Here is a 17,647-nt window from a genome sequence, read left to right as displayed (position 1 = left end):
GACCCAAGGATGGAAGGTAACTAGCTATGGAGCTGTGGGTCTTGGTGGGCCAAAGACAGGCCTAACTGCCAAACACAAGAAAAACCCTGCAAGAACAGTGCACCATGGAGGTTCTTTTCAGGGACTAAGATGGCTCAAGGAGAACACACTGCCAGGCAAAATCTAAGCTTCTCACTACCACAGTTCCCTGCTGGAAGCCCCTAGCACCTTCTCTCTCCTACACACACTTTCTTCTAAAAATGGCCAGTCCAGGAAAAATAGGGGTTCATTAAAACATAAGTAATAAAAAATAAGTAATAATCACAAAGAAACTGGCATAGAGCTATACAAAAATACTACCTGGAAAAAAGGGGAAACCAAAAATACTACAAGAAAAAAATATATAAACGAAAGTCAAAGAACAAACAGCAGAAAATTATAGCATCCAGCAACAAAAAACTATGAAATTCTTCGTGAAATTAAAGAAATTCATGCAAACATCCCATCTCTGAAATGAAAACTCAAAGAAGATCTCTGAGAGCTGAAGGAGAGAGCTCAGAGAAGCAATACAAGAGAAAAATCTGTAAACTTGTTACAGATTCAAGTCATGATAAAAGCAACAATAAAAAGGAAAGACTGAAAATACAATCAGGAAACAGGCAGACAAGCCTAAGAAAATTACGTAAGAACAAAGACTTGAAAATATTACAAAGAATATGTAAGAACCCACATATATAAAATTGGCACCCCTCAAGATGAGAACAGAGCAAATACAACCAAATAACTCTTCAAAGAGAACTGAAGAAAATTTTCCTGAAATCATGGTAATCCTTACTCTGCATACTGAAAGAACATACGTCCAACCAAAAAAAAAAATTGATAAAAAATAACGTCAAGACATACGCAGATAACTGGAAATTTAGACAAATAAGAACAATGAGTGCCTACGTTCAAACTTCCTGATACCTCCTAAAAGCCATGCAGATGAACAAGGAGAGCAAGTAAAAGCACCTACAACATACGCCTACAGCACAACCCAGAGACAGGGGAGACTGCAACATGTAAGCCAGGCAATAAAGAACCAACACCTGGAAGAGATCTTGGCCACAGACTAGAATGGTGCAGGAAGCCCCAGCAGGAGCTGCAGAGACAAACCGGGAGGCCAGAGGAGTCCATTTGGTGTAGGAACCCAGATAACACCAATGAGGCCTCATCACCCTCCTTCAGGAGAAGGCCCCACACCAAGTGGGAACTTCCAGAAACAAGACTGAGACCTGATGGGTCAGAGCTCCGACAGCAGAAAGGGCTGAAGGGAAGGGCTGGAAAGTACACAGAACAAGAGGCAAGCGGACCGGAAAGCACTGCTTCTGGGAAATGCAGAGGGAAGTGTCTGGAAAAGTAATGGACTTTGGGAGTAGCAGCCTATGGGGAAGGAAAGGAAGTTAAAAAGTGATTAAGAGTCCTACTGAATCAAGATCCCACATTCCATAAGATCTCCTGCTAATGGCTGATAGAGGAATATCCTCAATATTTAAATGTTAATGAGAAAAATTTTTTTAATCAAGAAGAAAAAAGCAAGCACAAATAAGACAAGGGAAAAATACCATTAAAACAGGAGTTTAAAAGATGCTGAAAGAAATTTGTACAAACCAATTCACACAAATTTGAAAGCCTATGTGATAAAATGGAAACTTTTCTAGGAAAATATAATTTACCTAAAGTAACCCCAGTAGTGATAGAAAGTCTAAACAAACCAATTTCCATAGAAGACTTAGAGAAAACTGTTCAAAAACCTAATCCACAAACATCAGAGCCAGATGGTTTCATACAGAAATTCTAACATACCTTTAAAACAGGTTAGATTGTGACTACATATAGTTATAGAACAAAAAAGAAAAATGAAAATCTTAAACTTCATCCAGAACTTGCATTAATATTAAAATTAGTACGGCCTTACAAGCTATTTTATGTAAATTGTAAAATAAAGCAAATTAGTAATTATGGTGATGTTATTAAGAATCAATATTTTCAATATAAGTAAAAAGATACAAATATAAACCAAAGAAATTAAGTGATAGCCTATAATGTTAAATTTGAATTGACTATATCAATATAAATTCATGATTTTCAAAAATATATTTCCTAGTCTTTTCCACTGATATGGGAAAAAAGATGGCATAGCCTATATAAAAGATATTTTAAGGACACAAAAAAGCACTTTCAACATAAAATATAACATCAACTACCATAACCTAACACAAAATATGTAATTTGTTTAAGTTTACTTAGTAAATATTTTACTTAGCATAAATTTACATAGTAAAAAAAAAATCCTCAGATTAGAGTGCAAAGCAAAATCTGACTACATCCTGACATAAGAGATCCATGTAAAATGATACTGAGAGGGGCTGAAAGTAAAAGCCTGGGCAAAAACATTCTAACAGATGCAAACTGAAATAAGGCAAGAACCACAAGACAAGGCTGAATTCAGCAACAATAAAACATTAAGGAAGATGAAGAATAATATTTCAGAATGATAAAAGGTGCAATCGACAATAAAAATCTATCCAAAATCTTTATGCAGCCAAAACATAGCTACAAAATTCATAAAACAAAGGTAAAAGAAAATATAAAGAGCAAATTGGCAGGAACATAATGAAATTCCCATAGTTGTTATAGAGATCTAGGGCTATGATGGCTCAAGAAAGCAAAGTACAAGGGACACAAAAACTACATGAAAAAATTAATAATGTATACATAATATAAATTGTTGAATACAACAAAAAAGAAATCTAAATACTCATGTCATATGAATACTGATACAAAAATAATAAAATATTAAGTGGAAGTCAGCAGGAAAACAGATAATATAAGCAAGTATGGTTCACCATGGGAATAAACCATCTGATCTTTGACAAACCTGACAAAAACAAGAAATGGGGAAAGGATTCCCTATTTAATAAATAGTACTGGGAAAACTGGCTAACCATAAGTAGAAAGCTGAAACTGGATCCCTTCCTTACACCTTATACAAAAATTACTTCAAGATGAATTAGAGACTTAAATGTTGGACCTAAAACCATAAAAACCCTAAAAGAAAACCTAGGCAATACCATTCAGGACACAGGCATGGGCAGGGATTTCATGTCTAAAACCCCAAAAGCAATGGCAACAAAAGCCAAAATTGACAAATGGGATCTAATTAAACTAAAGAGCTTCCGCACAGCAAAAGAAACTACCATCAGAGTGAACAGGCAACCTACAGAATGGGAGAAAATTTTTGCCATCTACTCATCTGACAAAGGGCTAATATCCAGAACCTACAAAGAACTCAAACAAATTTACAAGAAAAAAACAACTCCATCAAAAAGTGGGCAAAGGATACGAACAGACACTTCTCAAAAGAAGACACATGAAACCAACCAACAGACACATGAAAAAATGCTCATCATCACTAGCCATCAGAGAAATGCAAATCAAAACCACAATGAGATACCATCACACACCAGTTAGAAAGGCGATTGTTAAAAAGTCAGGAAACAACAGGTGATGGAGAGGATGTGGAAAAATAGGAACACTTCTACACTGTTGGTGGGACTGTAAACTAGTTCAACCATTGTGGAAGACAGTGTGGCAATTCCTCAAGGATGTAGAACTAGAAATACCATTTGACCCAGCCATCCCATTACTGGGTATATACCCAAAGGATTATAAATCATGCTACTATAAAGACACATGCACACGTATGTTTACTGCGGCACTGTTCACAATAGCAAAGACTTGGAACCAACCCAAATGTCCATCAATGATAGACTGGATTAAGAAAATATGGCACATATACACTATGGAATACTATGCAGCCATAAAAAAGGATGAGTTCATGTCCTTTGTAGGGACATGGATGAAGCTGGAAACCATCTTTCTCAGCAAACTATCACAAGAACAGAAAACCAAACACCACATGTTCTCACTCATAGGTAGGAAATAAATAATGAGAACACTTGGAGACAGGAAGGGGAACATCACACACCGGGGCCTGTTGTGGGGTGAGGGAAGCGGGGAGGGATAGCATTAGGAGATATACCTAATGTAAATGACGAGTTAATGGGTGCAGCACACCAAGATGGCACATATCTAACAAACCTGCACGTTGTGCACATGTACCCTAGAACATAAAGTATAATTAAAAAAAAAAAAAAAGAAATAGTCAAATCATCTATCGCCTGAAAGCACAGGGGGAGGGACAATGATAGGGATACAAACCCAGGCATTCGAGCAGGGAGCGGCAACCCACTTTGGGTCTCCTCCCGTCGTATAGGAGCTCTGTTTTCACTCTATTAAATCTGGCAACTGCACACTCCTCTGGTCGTGTTTGTTCTGGCTCGAGCTGAGCTTTTGCTCATGGTCCACCACTGCTGTTCGCCGTAGTCGCAGACCCGCCATTGACTTCCACCCCTCCGGATCCCACAGGGCGTCTGCCACGCTTCTGATGCAGCGAGGCACCCACTGCTGCTCCCGATTGGGCTAGAAGCTCGTCATTGTTCCTGCGCAGCTGAGTGCCCAGGTTCATCCTAATGGAGCTAAACACTAGTTGCTGGGTTCCACAGTTATCTTCTGTGACTCACAGCTTATAATATAACATTCATCGCATGGCCCAAGGTTCCATTCCTTGGAATCTGTGAAGCCAAGAACCCCAAGTCAGAGAACGAAAGGCTTGCCCCCATCTTGGGAGCCGCCCGCCCCCACCTTGGGAGCTCTAAGAACAAAGACCCACCAGTAACACCTGGATGAAGATTGGAAGGTGGTATTACACTATTAAACGTAAACCATGTGGTCCCAGCTACTCAGGAGGCTAAGGTAGGAGATTACTTGAGCCCAGGAGGTGGTGGCCGCAGTGAGCCATGTTCACACCACTGCACTCCATTCTGAGTAAGAGAGCAAGACTGTCTCAAAAAAACAAACAAAACAACAACAACAACAACAACGACAACAACAAAAACAGACTAGGGGACAGTTGCTTACATGTTTAAAGTGTATCTTAGGCAGCAAAAATGTTCTGAAGCTTTGCCACTATCTGGGTTTGAAGCAAACTTGGAATTATGCATTGTAATAAACTCTTTCATTCTGCAAACTAGTGAAAACCTATGAAATCACACAAAACCAAAAAGTTGCAAAATTCTAATTTGCTTACCCAGTGAGATCAGAGGAAATGGAAAGAGTGCTCCAGGAAAACACCATGTCTTCCCTTTTATATTCCTCCACAGATTTTCATGTACAATATTAGGGCATAAAGTAAACTTTGCTCATTTTAATTGAGTAATATGTATATGTGTTCACACTGGATTTTAAGCTAACTGTATGCTATGAGACCTTGATAAATAAGTAGTCAACAACACAAAACAAACATATTGATTTAAAGATGCAATATACTGAGGTTCCAAGGGGAAAAGATACGTTCATAAAAATACAAGTCATTGTAAGTTTGTGTAAATTCTTCTGTAAGAGGGAAAAAGGCATCTATAATTTGCTATTTATGTCTATTAAGAAAAAAGCTCGTTGACATAATGACTTACACAATGATTTTCCTGGATACAGCTTTGCCTGGGGGTAGCCAGGGATCATTTTTTCATCTTTAGCTCTAAGATTTTCAAGTTCATGTTTGATAATGAATTGACATTCCGCCATTGTCAGGAAATCATCATTGTTATCTAAAATAAGACAGAAATTACCAGATTTTAGTAGTAATCAAAATAAAAATATTCCAATTATCTGAGATTATAGAAACAATGGTGTAAACAAGAAGCAATTAACATAAGTAATCAAAGTATGAAGCTGGTAAATTAAATAGAACATAAAGCTCCTTAGATATTTTATAAGAATAAAAAAATTATGTTATGCCTTCACATAATACAATTCTACAATAACCATTTTAATACTTATAGTAGAAACATTCAAAAAGCATATAATTGATCTCATTTAGTACCAATGAGCAGAAAGCAGTATTTTCTTAAATTATAATAATATATTAAACTTATTAACATATTATTGTGTTAAACCAGGGATGGAATTAAAGAAGTTTGCCTATATGGCAAATTATCCTCCTTCAAACTCTCAAGCCCATTCCATTCCCTTCTGGAGTCAAACATCCCTTCCATTAATGAGAGAGAAGAAAGTCTTGTAAGAAAATGTTGTTGCTATTTGACAGGTGAATCCTCTTAAATAAGGTAAATTTCATATTGAACATTTATTCACTCAGGTATAAAAATCCAGAGTAAGTGAATCCAAAGAAGTCTAATCACATCTTCTAACTCTGAAAGCCCTGGCAGGGATCAGTTGGATTCTGAAGCTAAGTTCCCATCCTGTTACCATATCCACCCTGGCTTTCCCAGTTCTTTCCTGAAAATGTTCTCTACTAGAACCTGTTTTGGGGCCAGTATGGAACCAATGACCCTATCACATTCAGCAGGAGCCAGAAAATTCAGGAAATGAGGTTTCTAAGGTACTGAACTACTACTGTGTTTCTCATTACTACAATTTTTTTCTAATAAATATTCACGTGGTTATTTGTAGAAAATCTCTACTTATGCAACTTTCTATAGTTAATTTCTTTTTACATGATTGTTTTCTTGTAGAGTCAGAAAATATAATACTTTTCTTGGCGTATTTTGTTAACTTAGAATTGAATGGTGACAATCATTCTGCATTCAAAAAAAAAAAAGGATTTTTCTGTATCAAGCTACTGAATACTCATAAGAATTAGAATAGAATAACATAAATAAGTTACATGTGTTCTTCTAATTTGTGTTCATCCAGGGGAGGCAAAGGATGGCAACAGGCCAAATCGAGCCTGCCACATGGTCTTATAAATAAAGTTTTATTGAACACAGCCTTGCCCATTCACTTACTTATGGTCTATGGCTGCTTTTTTGCTCTACGATGGCAGTGTTGAGTAATTGCAGCAGAGACCACACAGACTGCAAAGCCTAAAATATTCACTATTTGATCCTTTACTGAAAAAATATTCACTATTTGATCTATTCATCATAAACTTCTTTTTGATAAATGGAATCTAACAGAGACAAAGAACTTAGGGCTTACCATCGAAACCTTTGAAGTTTTGTCTGGTTCTGTATGTGAAGGCTCTCATGGTGTTATCATTGCACTCTTTTACCAGTCCCACTGCTTCTGCTCCCAGTAACATTCTAATCTTGGAGGCACCAACAAGATATAAGTTCTGATTTTCTAGTGTTTCTTGTTCATATTTATTTAACAATGGTCTAAACAACAACTGGGCACCTTCAAAAACAAAAGAGAAGTACAATCTTAGACAAACATAAACGTTTCAAAAATAAAAACTTTCTCAATAAATATAATGTTTCTAGTCTGGTAGAAGAAAAAGAAATTATATTAACAATTTAAATCCATCTTCCAAGTAAATAACATAAGTACATTAGGGATGGCAGTTCTTTATAGTTTTTCAATAAATGCAAAAACTGAAAAATGTAGCACTAAGTGGCCTGCCACTTATTCAAATGTGAAGCAGATGAGATAAGAATTCAATATTTATGAGTTCTAGGTATAAAAGTGCACTAAATAAAAATATAGAACAAAGATTGCAGTTTAATATAAACATAATAGACCAAAATTTAAGAAAATTAATTTGGAACAAAATGTTTCAGTAAAAAGAAAAACCAAAAATGTAATACAATTACACTGGACTATAACAGATTTTGTGAATGTTAAATACTAAATAATAAAAAGCAATATAACTTTTCAGTGATTTTTCCCATAATTTCTATGTTCTATTTGGTTTAATATTTTTCTGAAATAAGTTACCAAAACATAAAGAGATGCTATGATTTGATCATATACATGTAATTATTATTTAAAAGATTATAAAGAAAAAAGATTATTTCCACCTACATCAATTTTTGTTTGTTTTTGAGACATGGTCTCACTCTATTGCCCAGGCTGGAGTACGGTGGCATGATCTTGGCTCACTGCAACCTCCACTTGCCAGGCTCAGGAGATTCTCCCACCTTTGCCTCTCAAGTAGGTGGGACTACAGGTGTGTGCCACCACACCAAGCTATTTTTTGTATTTTTTGTAGAGGCAGGGTTTCACCATGTTGCCCAGGCTGGTCTTGAACTCCTGAGCTCAAGAGATCCACCTACTTTGGCCTCCCAAGTGCTGGGATTATAGGCATAAGCTACAGCGCCCGGCCTCAAACTTTTAAAGGCACATTTATTTCTTTACTATTTACCCTTTAGGGATAGTTGACAGGAATGATGAAAATATTAATCGGATGATAACAGGATCATGAGCAGAATTTGTACTTCATTTATCAAATGGATTAATATATTAAGATTATGACACCATTATCTAGGTAATGTACAGTAAAGCTATTAAAGACTTTAGTAAAAGGTATATTCAATTTACAGAAAATATCAATGGCTCTTAAATATAAGATCCTTAACCTCACTCATATTAAGACGAATGTAAAAACTATACCAATATGCTGTTTCTCACTTCTCAAACTGCAAAGATGGAAAGTTTGATAACAGGTTGGTGAGCGTGGTAGCTGTGAAGGTACCCCACTCCACCAGCTCTCCCTTCAAGACAATCTGCTTTGAAGAACAGGGTTGACTGCCAGGCTCCTGTTGCCACACGTTAAGATGCTTCCCCCAGCTGCCTCCAGCCATCAGCTGGGCACAGAGGGGATACTGGAACAAGGCCATTTCTGCACAACATAAGTTTCCTTTAAAGGGCAACTTTAAGCCTGGCTGTTAGTTTCTCAGAACTGGGATGTGGTCTGAGGCTCTTCCGACTCAATTCTCCTTCCTTTCTTCTCTCCTTTCACAAGTGTCAAACTGACAAAGTCTGAAGGCTCTCTAGACCCACTCTTGCTCCCTCCTCCTTCTTTCCACAAATATTTCTCTCAATAAACTTCTTGTTCATCAAATCCCATCTCTTGTTTGGAAGACCCAAACAGACACAGTGAGTTTTTGGGGAAAGGCATCCCAGCCATTTTTAGTGGGACAGCAACTGGTATAATCTTTTTTTATTAGTTAATTAATTAATTTATTTTGAGACAGTGTCTCGCTCTGTCACCCAGGCTAGAGTGCAATGGTGCGATATTGGCTCACTGCAACCTCCACCTCCAGGTTCAAGTGATTCTCCTGCTTCAGTCTCCAAATAACTGGGATTACAGGCTCACACAACCACGCCCAGCTAATTTTTGTAATTTTAGTAGCGATGGAGTTTCACTGTGTTAGCCAGGCTGGTCTTGAACTCCTGACCTCAAGTGATCCTCCTGTCGTGGCCTCCCAAAGTGCTGGGAGTACAGGCATAAGCCACTATGCCTGGCCTGGTATAACCCTTATGAAGAACCATTTGTCAACATTTTGTTTTGGAAAAGAGCATTTTTCTCAGATGTTTGGTGATCTTTCATTACATGTTCATGTTTAAGAAAGAGGTTCTTAACCGGAATTTCTGAGGGCTTGTATAGAGCTCATCAAGGATGGCCTTTAATGTAAGGTCTTCCTCTCCTCCATTAACCTTTCCCTTTCAAATTGTTCAGGTGATTCCTTTGTTAATGGTTTTCACGACATCAAATAACATGCTTATAGAGCTATTTCTTGATTTTTCAGTTTTAACCATTGAAGATGAGGATTTTTAGCTCACTTTCCTTCTTCACCATTTCCATTCATCATTCCCATCACCTATTCTCACAATATGGTTAAATCATCCTCTGGTTACATCAAGTCAGTATGTGATTATGACTACATGTTATATACAGTATGCTATGATTTTCCTTTCTCATACTTTCCATTTTCCCAAAAGTTGCTGTCTTATCATTTGCTTGGTTTATTATGTACCTATCAGTAAGCCAATCCCCCAAGTTCTCTGCCAGCTGTCTCTCTCCTTGATCCACTGACACGAAAGATAACCTATCAACATCATCTTCTTGGAGAACTCTTTCTTCACTCTGCCCTCACACCTCACTTTTCTTTGTTCTCTTTCTAGAACTCCTTTTATTCAGACGTGTACCTCATGAACTAGTCCTTTAATTTTCTTCTTATTTGTTCTCATATTTTCCAATTCTTTACCTTTTTGCTCTTCTTTCTTGGAGGCTTTTCTCAACATGATCTTCTAATAATTTTACTGAGTTTTTACATTTTAACTTCGTCTTTTCACTTTATAAGAGCTGCTTTTTTCCTAAATGATTTTTATAATATCCTATTCTTGATTTATAGATGTTACATCTTTTCACAACTCTGAGTGCTGAGATTTTTATTATCTTTTGGTTTTCTTCTTCTGAATAGTCTGTTGCTTTTATATGTTTAGTTTTAGATTTCTCTTTCATGTTAGGAACTGTTCTCAGATGTTTGGTGATCTTTTATTACATGTTCACATTTAAGAAAGGGGCTGTATGAGGCTAAACGGAAGTTCTGAGGGCTTAGATGGAGCTCATCAAGGATGGCCTTTAATGTAAGGTAGTCTGGTCAAATAATTTTCCATTAGCAACCCCCTGATTTCTGCACCTTTAGTTATTTTGTCTTAAGCTGGTCAGATTCTCCAAAGAAAGATTGTCCAATCTGCGTCCTACGAGGTGTGAATCTCACTGCTAATACTTTGGAAACTGAATTACTTTGGTAGGTGAATGGTGGAGTCGGGGAAAGGGGAATGGTATTCAGTATCTTATTTTCAGTTCAGAATCTGTGCCTTCAATTGTGTATAGACTCCTAAGCCAAAAACCATGCATCTGATCATCTCCAGAGAATAAACCTCAAGTCTTCTGCTGGGGTTGTAGAATATGGAAGAGATTCAAGGATCTATTTATTTTTATTTTAATTGACACATAATAATTGTATATATTCATGGAGTACATAGTAGTGTTTCAATATATATAATATACAGTGCTTAGATCAGGGTTGTTAGCATACCCATCATCTCAAACATTTATTATTTCTTTGTGTTGGGAACATTCAATATCCTCCTTCTAGCTATTTGAAACTCTGTATTATTTCTTAAATGGATCTCAGCCAGTTACCTTTTCTTCTTGGTCCTACTTTTATCCCCACCTCCATAGGTCCAGTGTCCCTAATTCCTGAGTCATTGTGGGTATTGTGCAGAGTAAACCAAATTGCATCTCAACTTCCTTCCCTGTCAGCTTAACTTTTGGCTTTCTCAAATCTGACAAGTCAATAACTATTCAGCCACCTGTTTCCTAGCTTCCAATTTTTGCTGCTCTTGTATCTTTTCCTTTTTCTTTTTTTTTTTTTTTTTTTTTGGTCCATGTGACTTTGGTCTTTTATATATTTTTATTATTATTGTCAATTTAATAGCAGGTTGGAAGAGAATAAAAGTAAACATGAGTATAAATCCACTCCCTTCACCTGGAAGATGCTGAACACTTTTTTGGGAAGATTTTTTATGATCGCCCAAAAAGTGTGGAAAGATGCCCATCCCTTCCCTGTGTGTCCCTGGAGGCACACAATCGGCAAAAAGACGGCGGGGAATACACTGGAATCTTTCACACTGAAATACTATATAATTCTTAAATCACAAAAATTTTAAAGAACAGACTTAAGATCAGTGAAATGCTCACATTTCTGCAAGCAAATACTCTTGTTTTTAAGTTTCCTTCTGGTTCAACTATTTGAAAAAAATTTTAATTCCACTTTGATTCCAATTTTATTCTTAAGAAATAACTTCAGTTTATAGTAACAGTTTTGGTTTTTTTTTTTGTTTTTTTTTAAGAGTCTAAGTCTAGTCCAGTGTTCAGAGACTCTGTGCAGACTAAGGTGTTGTTTTGTATAGTTTACAAAATATTTGCTCATGTAAAACACTAAAACACCCGCTGCTTTCTCACCCAGACTGGGAACCCATGTCACCTTTCAAGAGAAGGCTAAACCTTGGCATCTGAAGTCACTCCTTGCCACTGCAGAAAGTACTGCCACAGTGTCATCTAGCCCTTCCCTTTACTTTTACAGTAAATATACACATGATTCATTTGTTCGTGCCATGCATTGCTTTGTTACAGCTCTTCCAAGTACTTTTCTTTATTTTAAATTTATTTCTACCCTGATGGTAACATCTTTGCAGGCAGAGACTATATTTCTCTCTCCCTTAGTACCATAACTGGCACACAAAGAGCATACAATAGATACTTGTCCATTCATTTGACAGATATTTTTTAAGCACCTACTATGCACCAAACACTATAGCAGGCATACTATTTAGAGCTGTGAAGAAAACCACTCATGCTGCTTTCAGTTTCATGGGAACTTAAAGCCTCCTGTTGATTTAGGACCTCCTTTCAAGTCCCAGACAGATAATAAAAGGCAAAAAATTTAACATTAGTAAATAAAATATATCAATGAAAATTATAAAACACATTTGCAAATACATTTTTAGTGACTGAGCATACAGTGTGGGAGGCCAGACTAAGTCTGAGTAGTGACTATTTTACTCACCTCCATCTTTTTTTTTAGCTATAATTCTGTTTTTCAGCCATTCTTTGGTTTCTTCTTTGACATCCTGAGCAAGTTCTATGACCACCAAAGGCGTGAAAGAACTCTCAGAAGTATTCAAAGCTGATAAGGTCACTTTCATCTTTGACAAATCTGCTGAAAATTAAAATAAAGAGTGAAAATGGGTTGTTATTATGGCAAAGAGAAATATGCTATAGAATTCCATTTTCTCTCAATTATACCTAATTCTGGCTTCCAAGATCAAAGCAAATTTCTCATGATTCAGATGGGTTGTATGACAGACTCAACCAATGGTTCAAAGTACATGTGTGAGCCAAGCTTTGGAAAGAACGCCATCCTTTTCTATAAGCAGCTCAGAATACAGCAGAATAGACATTTGTGTAAATGAAGGATAACGATGTAAAATGTGCTGTCACACAATAAGAAAGTATTTTCAAAGAATGTGGCATCTGAACAGGATTCAGAGGAATGAATAGGAGTTTGCCAGATACACAATGAGAGGTATCCTAAGTAGACAAAATTTTATTTCCCTAGAAAATTATGATGAAAAAACAGCCAAGAGGCTCAGAGAAATACAAATGGTTAGGTATGGCTGGAACATTAACTTTGTGTAGGAGGAAAGAAAGGTGGCAATGAGCTGGTATCCAACTAGGGTCCCAGATTACAAAGGAAATGGGCTTTGTCTAACATACAATGGGAGTCACCAATTCATTATGAGCAGGGAACTGATGTAGTCAGTAGGGAGCTATTACAGATCACAAAGGGTCAGCCTAGAGTGTGGGAGGCCAGTTAGGGGGCCATTAAAGTAGTCTAGAAAAAGCTGATACTGGTCTGAACAATGACAATGAAGAGGAAAGGATAGCTGGGGGTTAAATCTATAGAAGCAGACAACTGGGCTGAATATAACTACTAAAAAAAGAAAAAGAAAAAGAAAAATGCTAGTGGGTAATGAGTAGTCAGGGTGTAATTATATGGAACTCTCTACAGTACCCATCTCAGCTAGGCAGAACCACTACTATACATTTCCTCCAAAACTACACATCCTCAAAGTGACACATTAACTATGAACACAAGCCAAGACTTCCACTTCCAGGACAGTAGATTAAAGGGTTCAAACTCTTCTGCTGAAGACAACTAGACAACATACACCCACAGTCACATACATAAATATGTGCATATATATGTGACACCACAAGTGGAAAATTCCATACATAAGTACTTAACACAAAGTTGATCTCACGCACAAAATTACTTAAAATACTATATAACATTACTTTTAGGCAATGTGTGTAAAGTGCATTTGAAACATAAATTTCACGTTTAGCCTTGGGTCCCATTCCCAAGAGATCTCATTATATAAATGCAAATATTCCAAAATCTGAAAAAACCCAAAATCTGAAACACTATTGGTCCCAGCATTTTGGATAAGGAATACGTGACCTGTATTTTTAAAAATTTGTGAATAACAAAAAGCCAACTAAGCTGGGCATAGTGGCTTACACTTGTAATCCCAGCTATTTTGGAGACAGGCTGGAGGATCACTTGAGCCCAGGAGTTCAAGACCAGCCTGGGCAACATAGCAAGACCCTGTCTCTAAAAAAAAAAAAAAACAAGGCAGTGGGAAATAATGGAGTCCAGAAGACAGCTAAGAACTTGCAACCAGTTTCTCTGGGGTCTCTGCCGAGAGGGTGAGAAGCTAAGCAGGGCTTCTGTTGGCCACGGGAGGCTTGGGGACAAAACGTGTAATTAGTAGAGAGCCGATCAAGGAAGACAGTCAGATAAAATCCCCACTTTGAACTGGGACCTGAAAAGGCTACATTCTAAATAGAATAGTGAACGAGAATTAGATAACCCTGATAGGAACTAAATTCTAGGTTTATATTATTAATCAGGAGAAAAGTTAGTACATACGAAACAAAAAATAGTAACAAGCAATAGAAACAAACACATAATAGATCCAAATAATGTAGTTGAAAAGACTTTAAAATAATGATCATATATTCAAAGAACTAAAAGACAAGATTGATAATTTTGGCAAAGAACTGAAAACTATTTTTAATGGAAATTCTAGAATTTAAAAATGTGAGTCAAAATTGAGAACCCAAGGAAGGCTTTACAGAAAATCAGACAAACCTAAAGATAAAAACCAATTAATAATAACACAGGCCCAAAGAAAATATCTAGAATTAAGCCCTGAGGACAAAAAAAAAAAAGAAAATACAGTAAAAAGAGTAAGAGACAAGGAACTAAATGGGGGAGGTATTAGAGTACAAACAATATCTGAAGTGAGACTGACCAAGAATTTCCCAAAGCTGACAAAATATACACCAAGGCACAGATTTAAGAATCTCTATATACCTCCATCAAGATAAATTTTTTAAAGCGTAGTAAATATCAGAAAGGCCAAGAGACAGAAAAATCTTAAAGCAGAAAAATAAAGACAAAATACCTTGAAGAGCAATAATTAGACTGAAAAAGTATCTCAGTGTATCAAGAGAATATTATGGCTACTCCAAAATTATACACTTAGCCAAAATATGCCTCAAGAATAAAAGAGAAATAAAGCCATTTTCAAACACAAAAATTGAGAGGATTCATCAGCATATTTCCACCAAAGAAAATGAAATGGTATTTGTTTTGTGGTTTTGTTTTGTTTTTGAGACAGGGTCTCACTCTTTTGCCCACGCTGGAACCAGTAGCATGTGCCACCACGCCCAGCTAATTTTTGTATTTTTTGTGGAGACAGGGTTTTGCCATGTTGCCCAGGCTCATCTCGAACATCTGGGCTCAAGTGATCCTTTCGCCTTGGCCTCCCCAAATGCTGGGACTTCAGCTTCAGGTGTGAGCCACTGCACCTGGCCTTTTTTTTTTTTTTTTTTGTTTTTGTTTGAGACAGGGTCTTGCTCTGTCACCCAGGCTAGTCTGGAGTGCAGTGGTGTGATTGTGGCTCACTGCAGCCTCAAACTCTGGAGCCCAAGCAATCCTCCCACTTTAACCTTTCAAGTAGCTGGGACCAGAGGTGCGTGCCATGACACCCAGCTAATTTTTTTATCTTTGTAGAGATGGGATTTCCCTGTGCTGTCCAGGCTGGTCTCAAACTACTAAGCTCAAGCAATCCTCCCTCCTCAGCTTCCCAAAGTGCTGGGATTGCAGGTGTGAGCCAGTGTGCCCAGCCAAGAGTGTTAAGACAGAAAGAAATGATTGCAAACGATCTGGCATCTAGAACATAGCAATCTCATATTTAGTGAACAGACAGCATTCATAATATAGGAACTCCCCTACTGCCTTTTAAATTTAATTTCTTCTTTACTAAATTTCTCTTTTGTTGAATTTCTCACTATATATAAGACACTTTCTAGGTACCTACATACAAAATTCTACGTAATCTTCCTAAAGCCCTATAATTTATACTTTAAAAACCAAGAGGAAAATTGAATGAAGAAGTTACTTTGTTAAGCTCATAGTAAGCAAGAAGTTAGTTTCCTATGATATACAGCTTAAAATTAGAGAAAATAGAGTCATTAGAGATATCCAAATTCTATGTTTTTTCCTACTAAATGAAATCTTAATTTTGAATTGTCTACCATACAACTCTGTTGAAGATGAGCTAAACAGTTCAAGATAAAATGACAAAGTGAAACCATATTACAGAATCTTCTGACCTAAAGCAAAATTAAATATATAAAACAAGTAACCCAGTGCCCAAATATTAATAACAAAAAATAGTCAGCAGCCAAAGAGTAAACCTCAAGCCAAAATCATGACCAACTGAAGACAATACCAACAATGAACTGATAACAAAGGATCCTTCTGACAATTTGGAGAATTCCAACCATTTACGGTCATGCATCACTTAATGACAAAGACAGTTCTGAGAAACGGGCAGTTTCACTGTTGTGGAAACATCATAGAGTGTACTCATACAAACCTAGATGGCACAACCTACGACATACCCAGGCTATACAGTATAGCTTATTGGTCCAAGGCTACAAACCTATACAGCATGTTACTGCACTGAATCCTGTAGGCAGCTGTAACACAATAATATGTATTTGTGTATCTAAACACAGAAAAAGTACAGTGAAAATACAGTATAAAAACTTAACAATGAATACACCTGTACAGAATATTTACCATGAATGAAGCTTGCGGGACTGGAAGTTGCTCTGGGTGAGTGAGTGAGTGAGTGGTGAGTGAATGTGAAGGCCTAGCACATTATTGTACACTACTGTAGACTTTATAACTGTACATTTAGGCAATACTAAATATATTTTTAAAAGTTTTTTTAATAATAAATTAACCTTAGCTAACTGTAACTTTATAAATTTTTTGATTTTTTGACTTTTGTAATAACACTTGAGTAAGACACAAACATTGTACAGCTGTACAAAAATATTTTATTTATATCTTTATTCTAGAAGCTGTTTTCTATTTAAATTTTTTTTAATTTTTAAACATTTTTGTTAAAAAACTAAGACACAAATACATTAACCTAGGTCTACACAGGGTCAGGATCATCAATATCACTGTCTTCCACCTCCACGTCTTGTCTTACAGAAAGGTCTTCAGAGGCAGTAACACACATGGAGCTGTCATCTCCTATAACAATGCCTTCCTCTGGAATACCTCCTGAAGGACCTGCCTGAGGCTGTTTTACAGTTAACTTTTTTTAATATAAGGAGGAGTACACTCTAAAATAATGATTAAGAGTATAGTATAGTGTAGTATTAGTATAGTATAGTATAGTATAGTATAGTATAGTATAGTATATACATAAACCAGTAAAAATGGGTTCATTATCATGGTCAGGTATTATGTACTGTACATTACTGTATGTGCTACTTTTATGCAACTGGCAGCACAGTAGGTTTACATCCGCATCACCACAAACACATGACTAATGTGTCATACTATGATGTCACCAGGTGACACAAATTTCTCAGCTCTGTTATAATCTTATAGGACCATGATATATGCAGTCTGTTGTTGACCGAAATGTCATTATCCAACACATGACTGTACATGCAAGTGTCTGCAAATTAATCTTTATAACACTGTCAGGCACAGAAAAACAGCTAGACATTTTAGTAGATTGCTGAATTAGACTTCAATAAACTCTAGAAGTATACCAATTTTATTTTATGAATACTAAATACCAGTAATCCTCTATA

General features: G+C 36.6%; 1 protein-coding gene across 2 annotated transcripts in view; it reads right to left on the bottom strand.

The window, feature by feature from the left end:
• The window catches only part of ANO10 (anoctamin 10), a 243,948-nt gene that overhangs the window by 215,186 nt on the left and 11,115 nt on the right, over positions 1–17,647 (bottom strand). Inside the window, exons 2-4 of one of the 2 annotated variants that reach the window (XM_007983848.3) lie at positions 12,459–12,611; positions 7,078–7,275; positions 5,553–5,687 (exon numbers count right to left, since the gene is read on the bottom strand). In XM_007983848.3, the coding sequence (XP_007982039.1) occupies positions 5,553–5,687; positions 7,078–7,275; positions 12,459–12,597 (472 nt within the window). In that variant the 5' untranslated portion in view covers positions 12,598–12,611. The remainder of the gene's footprint in view (positions 1–5,552; positions 5,688–7,077; positions 7,276–12,458; positions 12,612–17,647) is intronic. The other variant, XM_007983847.3, reaches the window with a different exon arrangement.

This window comes from Chlorocebus sabaeus, chromosome 22 (genome assembly GCF_047675955.1).
Source record: "Chlorocebus sabaeus isolate Y175 chromosome 22, mChlSab1.0.hap1, whole genome shotgun sequence".
In the NCBI taxonomy this organism is placed as follows: domain Eukaryota; kingdom Metazoa; phylum Chordata; class Mammalia; order Primates; family Cercopithecidae; genus Chlorocebus; species Chlorocebus sabaeus.
Note: the sequence above shows the minus strand (reverse complement) of the source record. Positions and strands in the feature narration are given on the sequence as shown.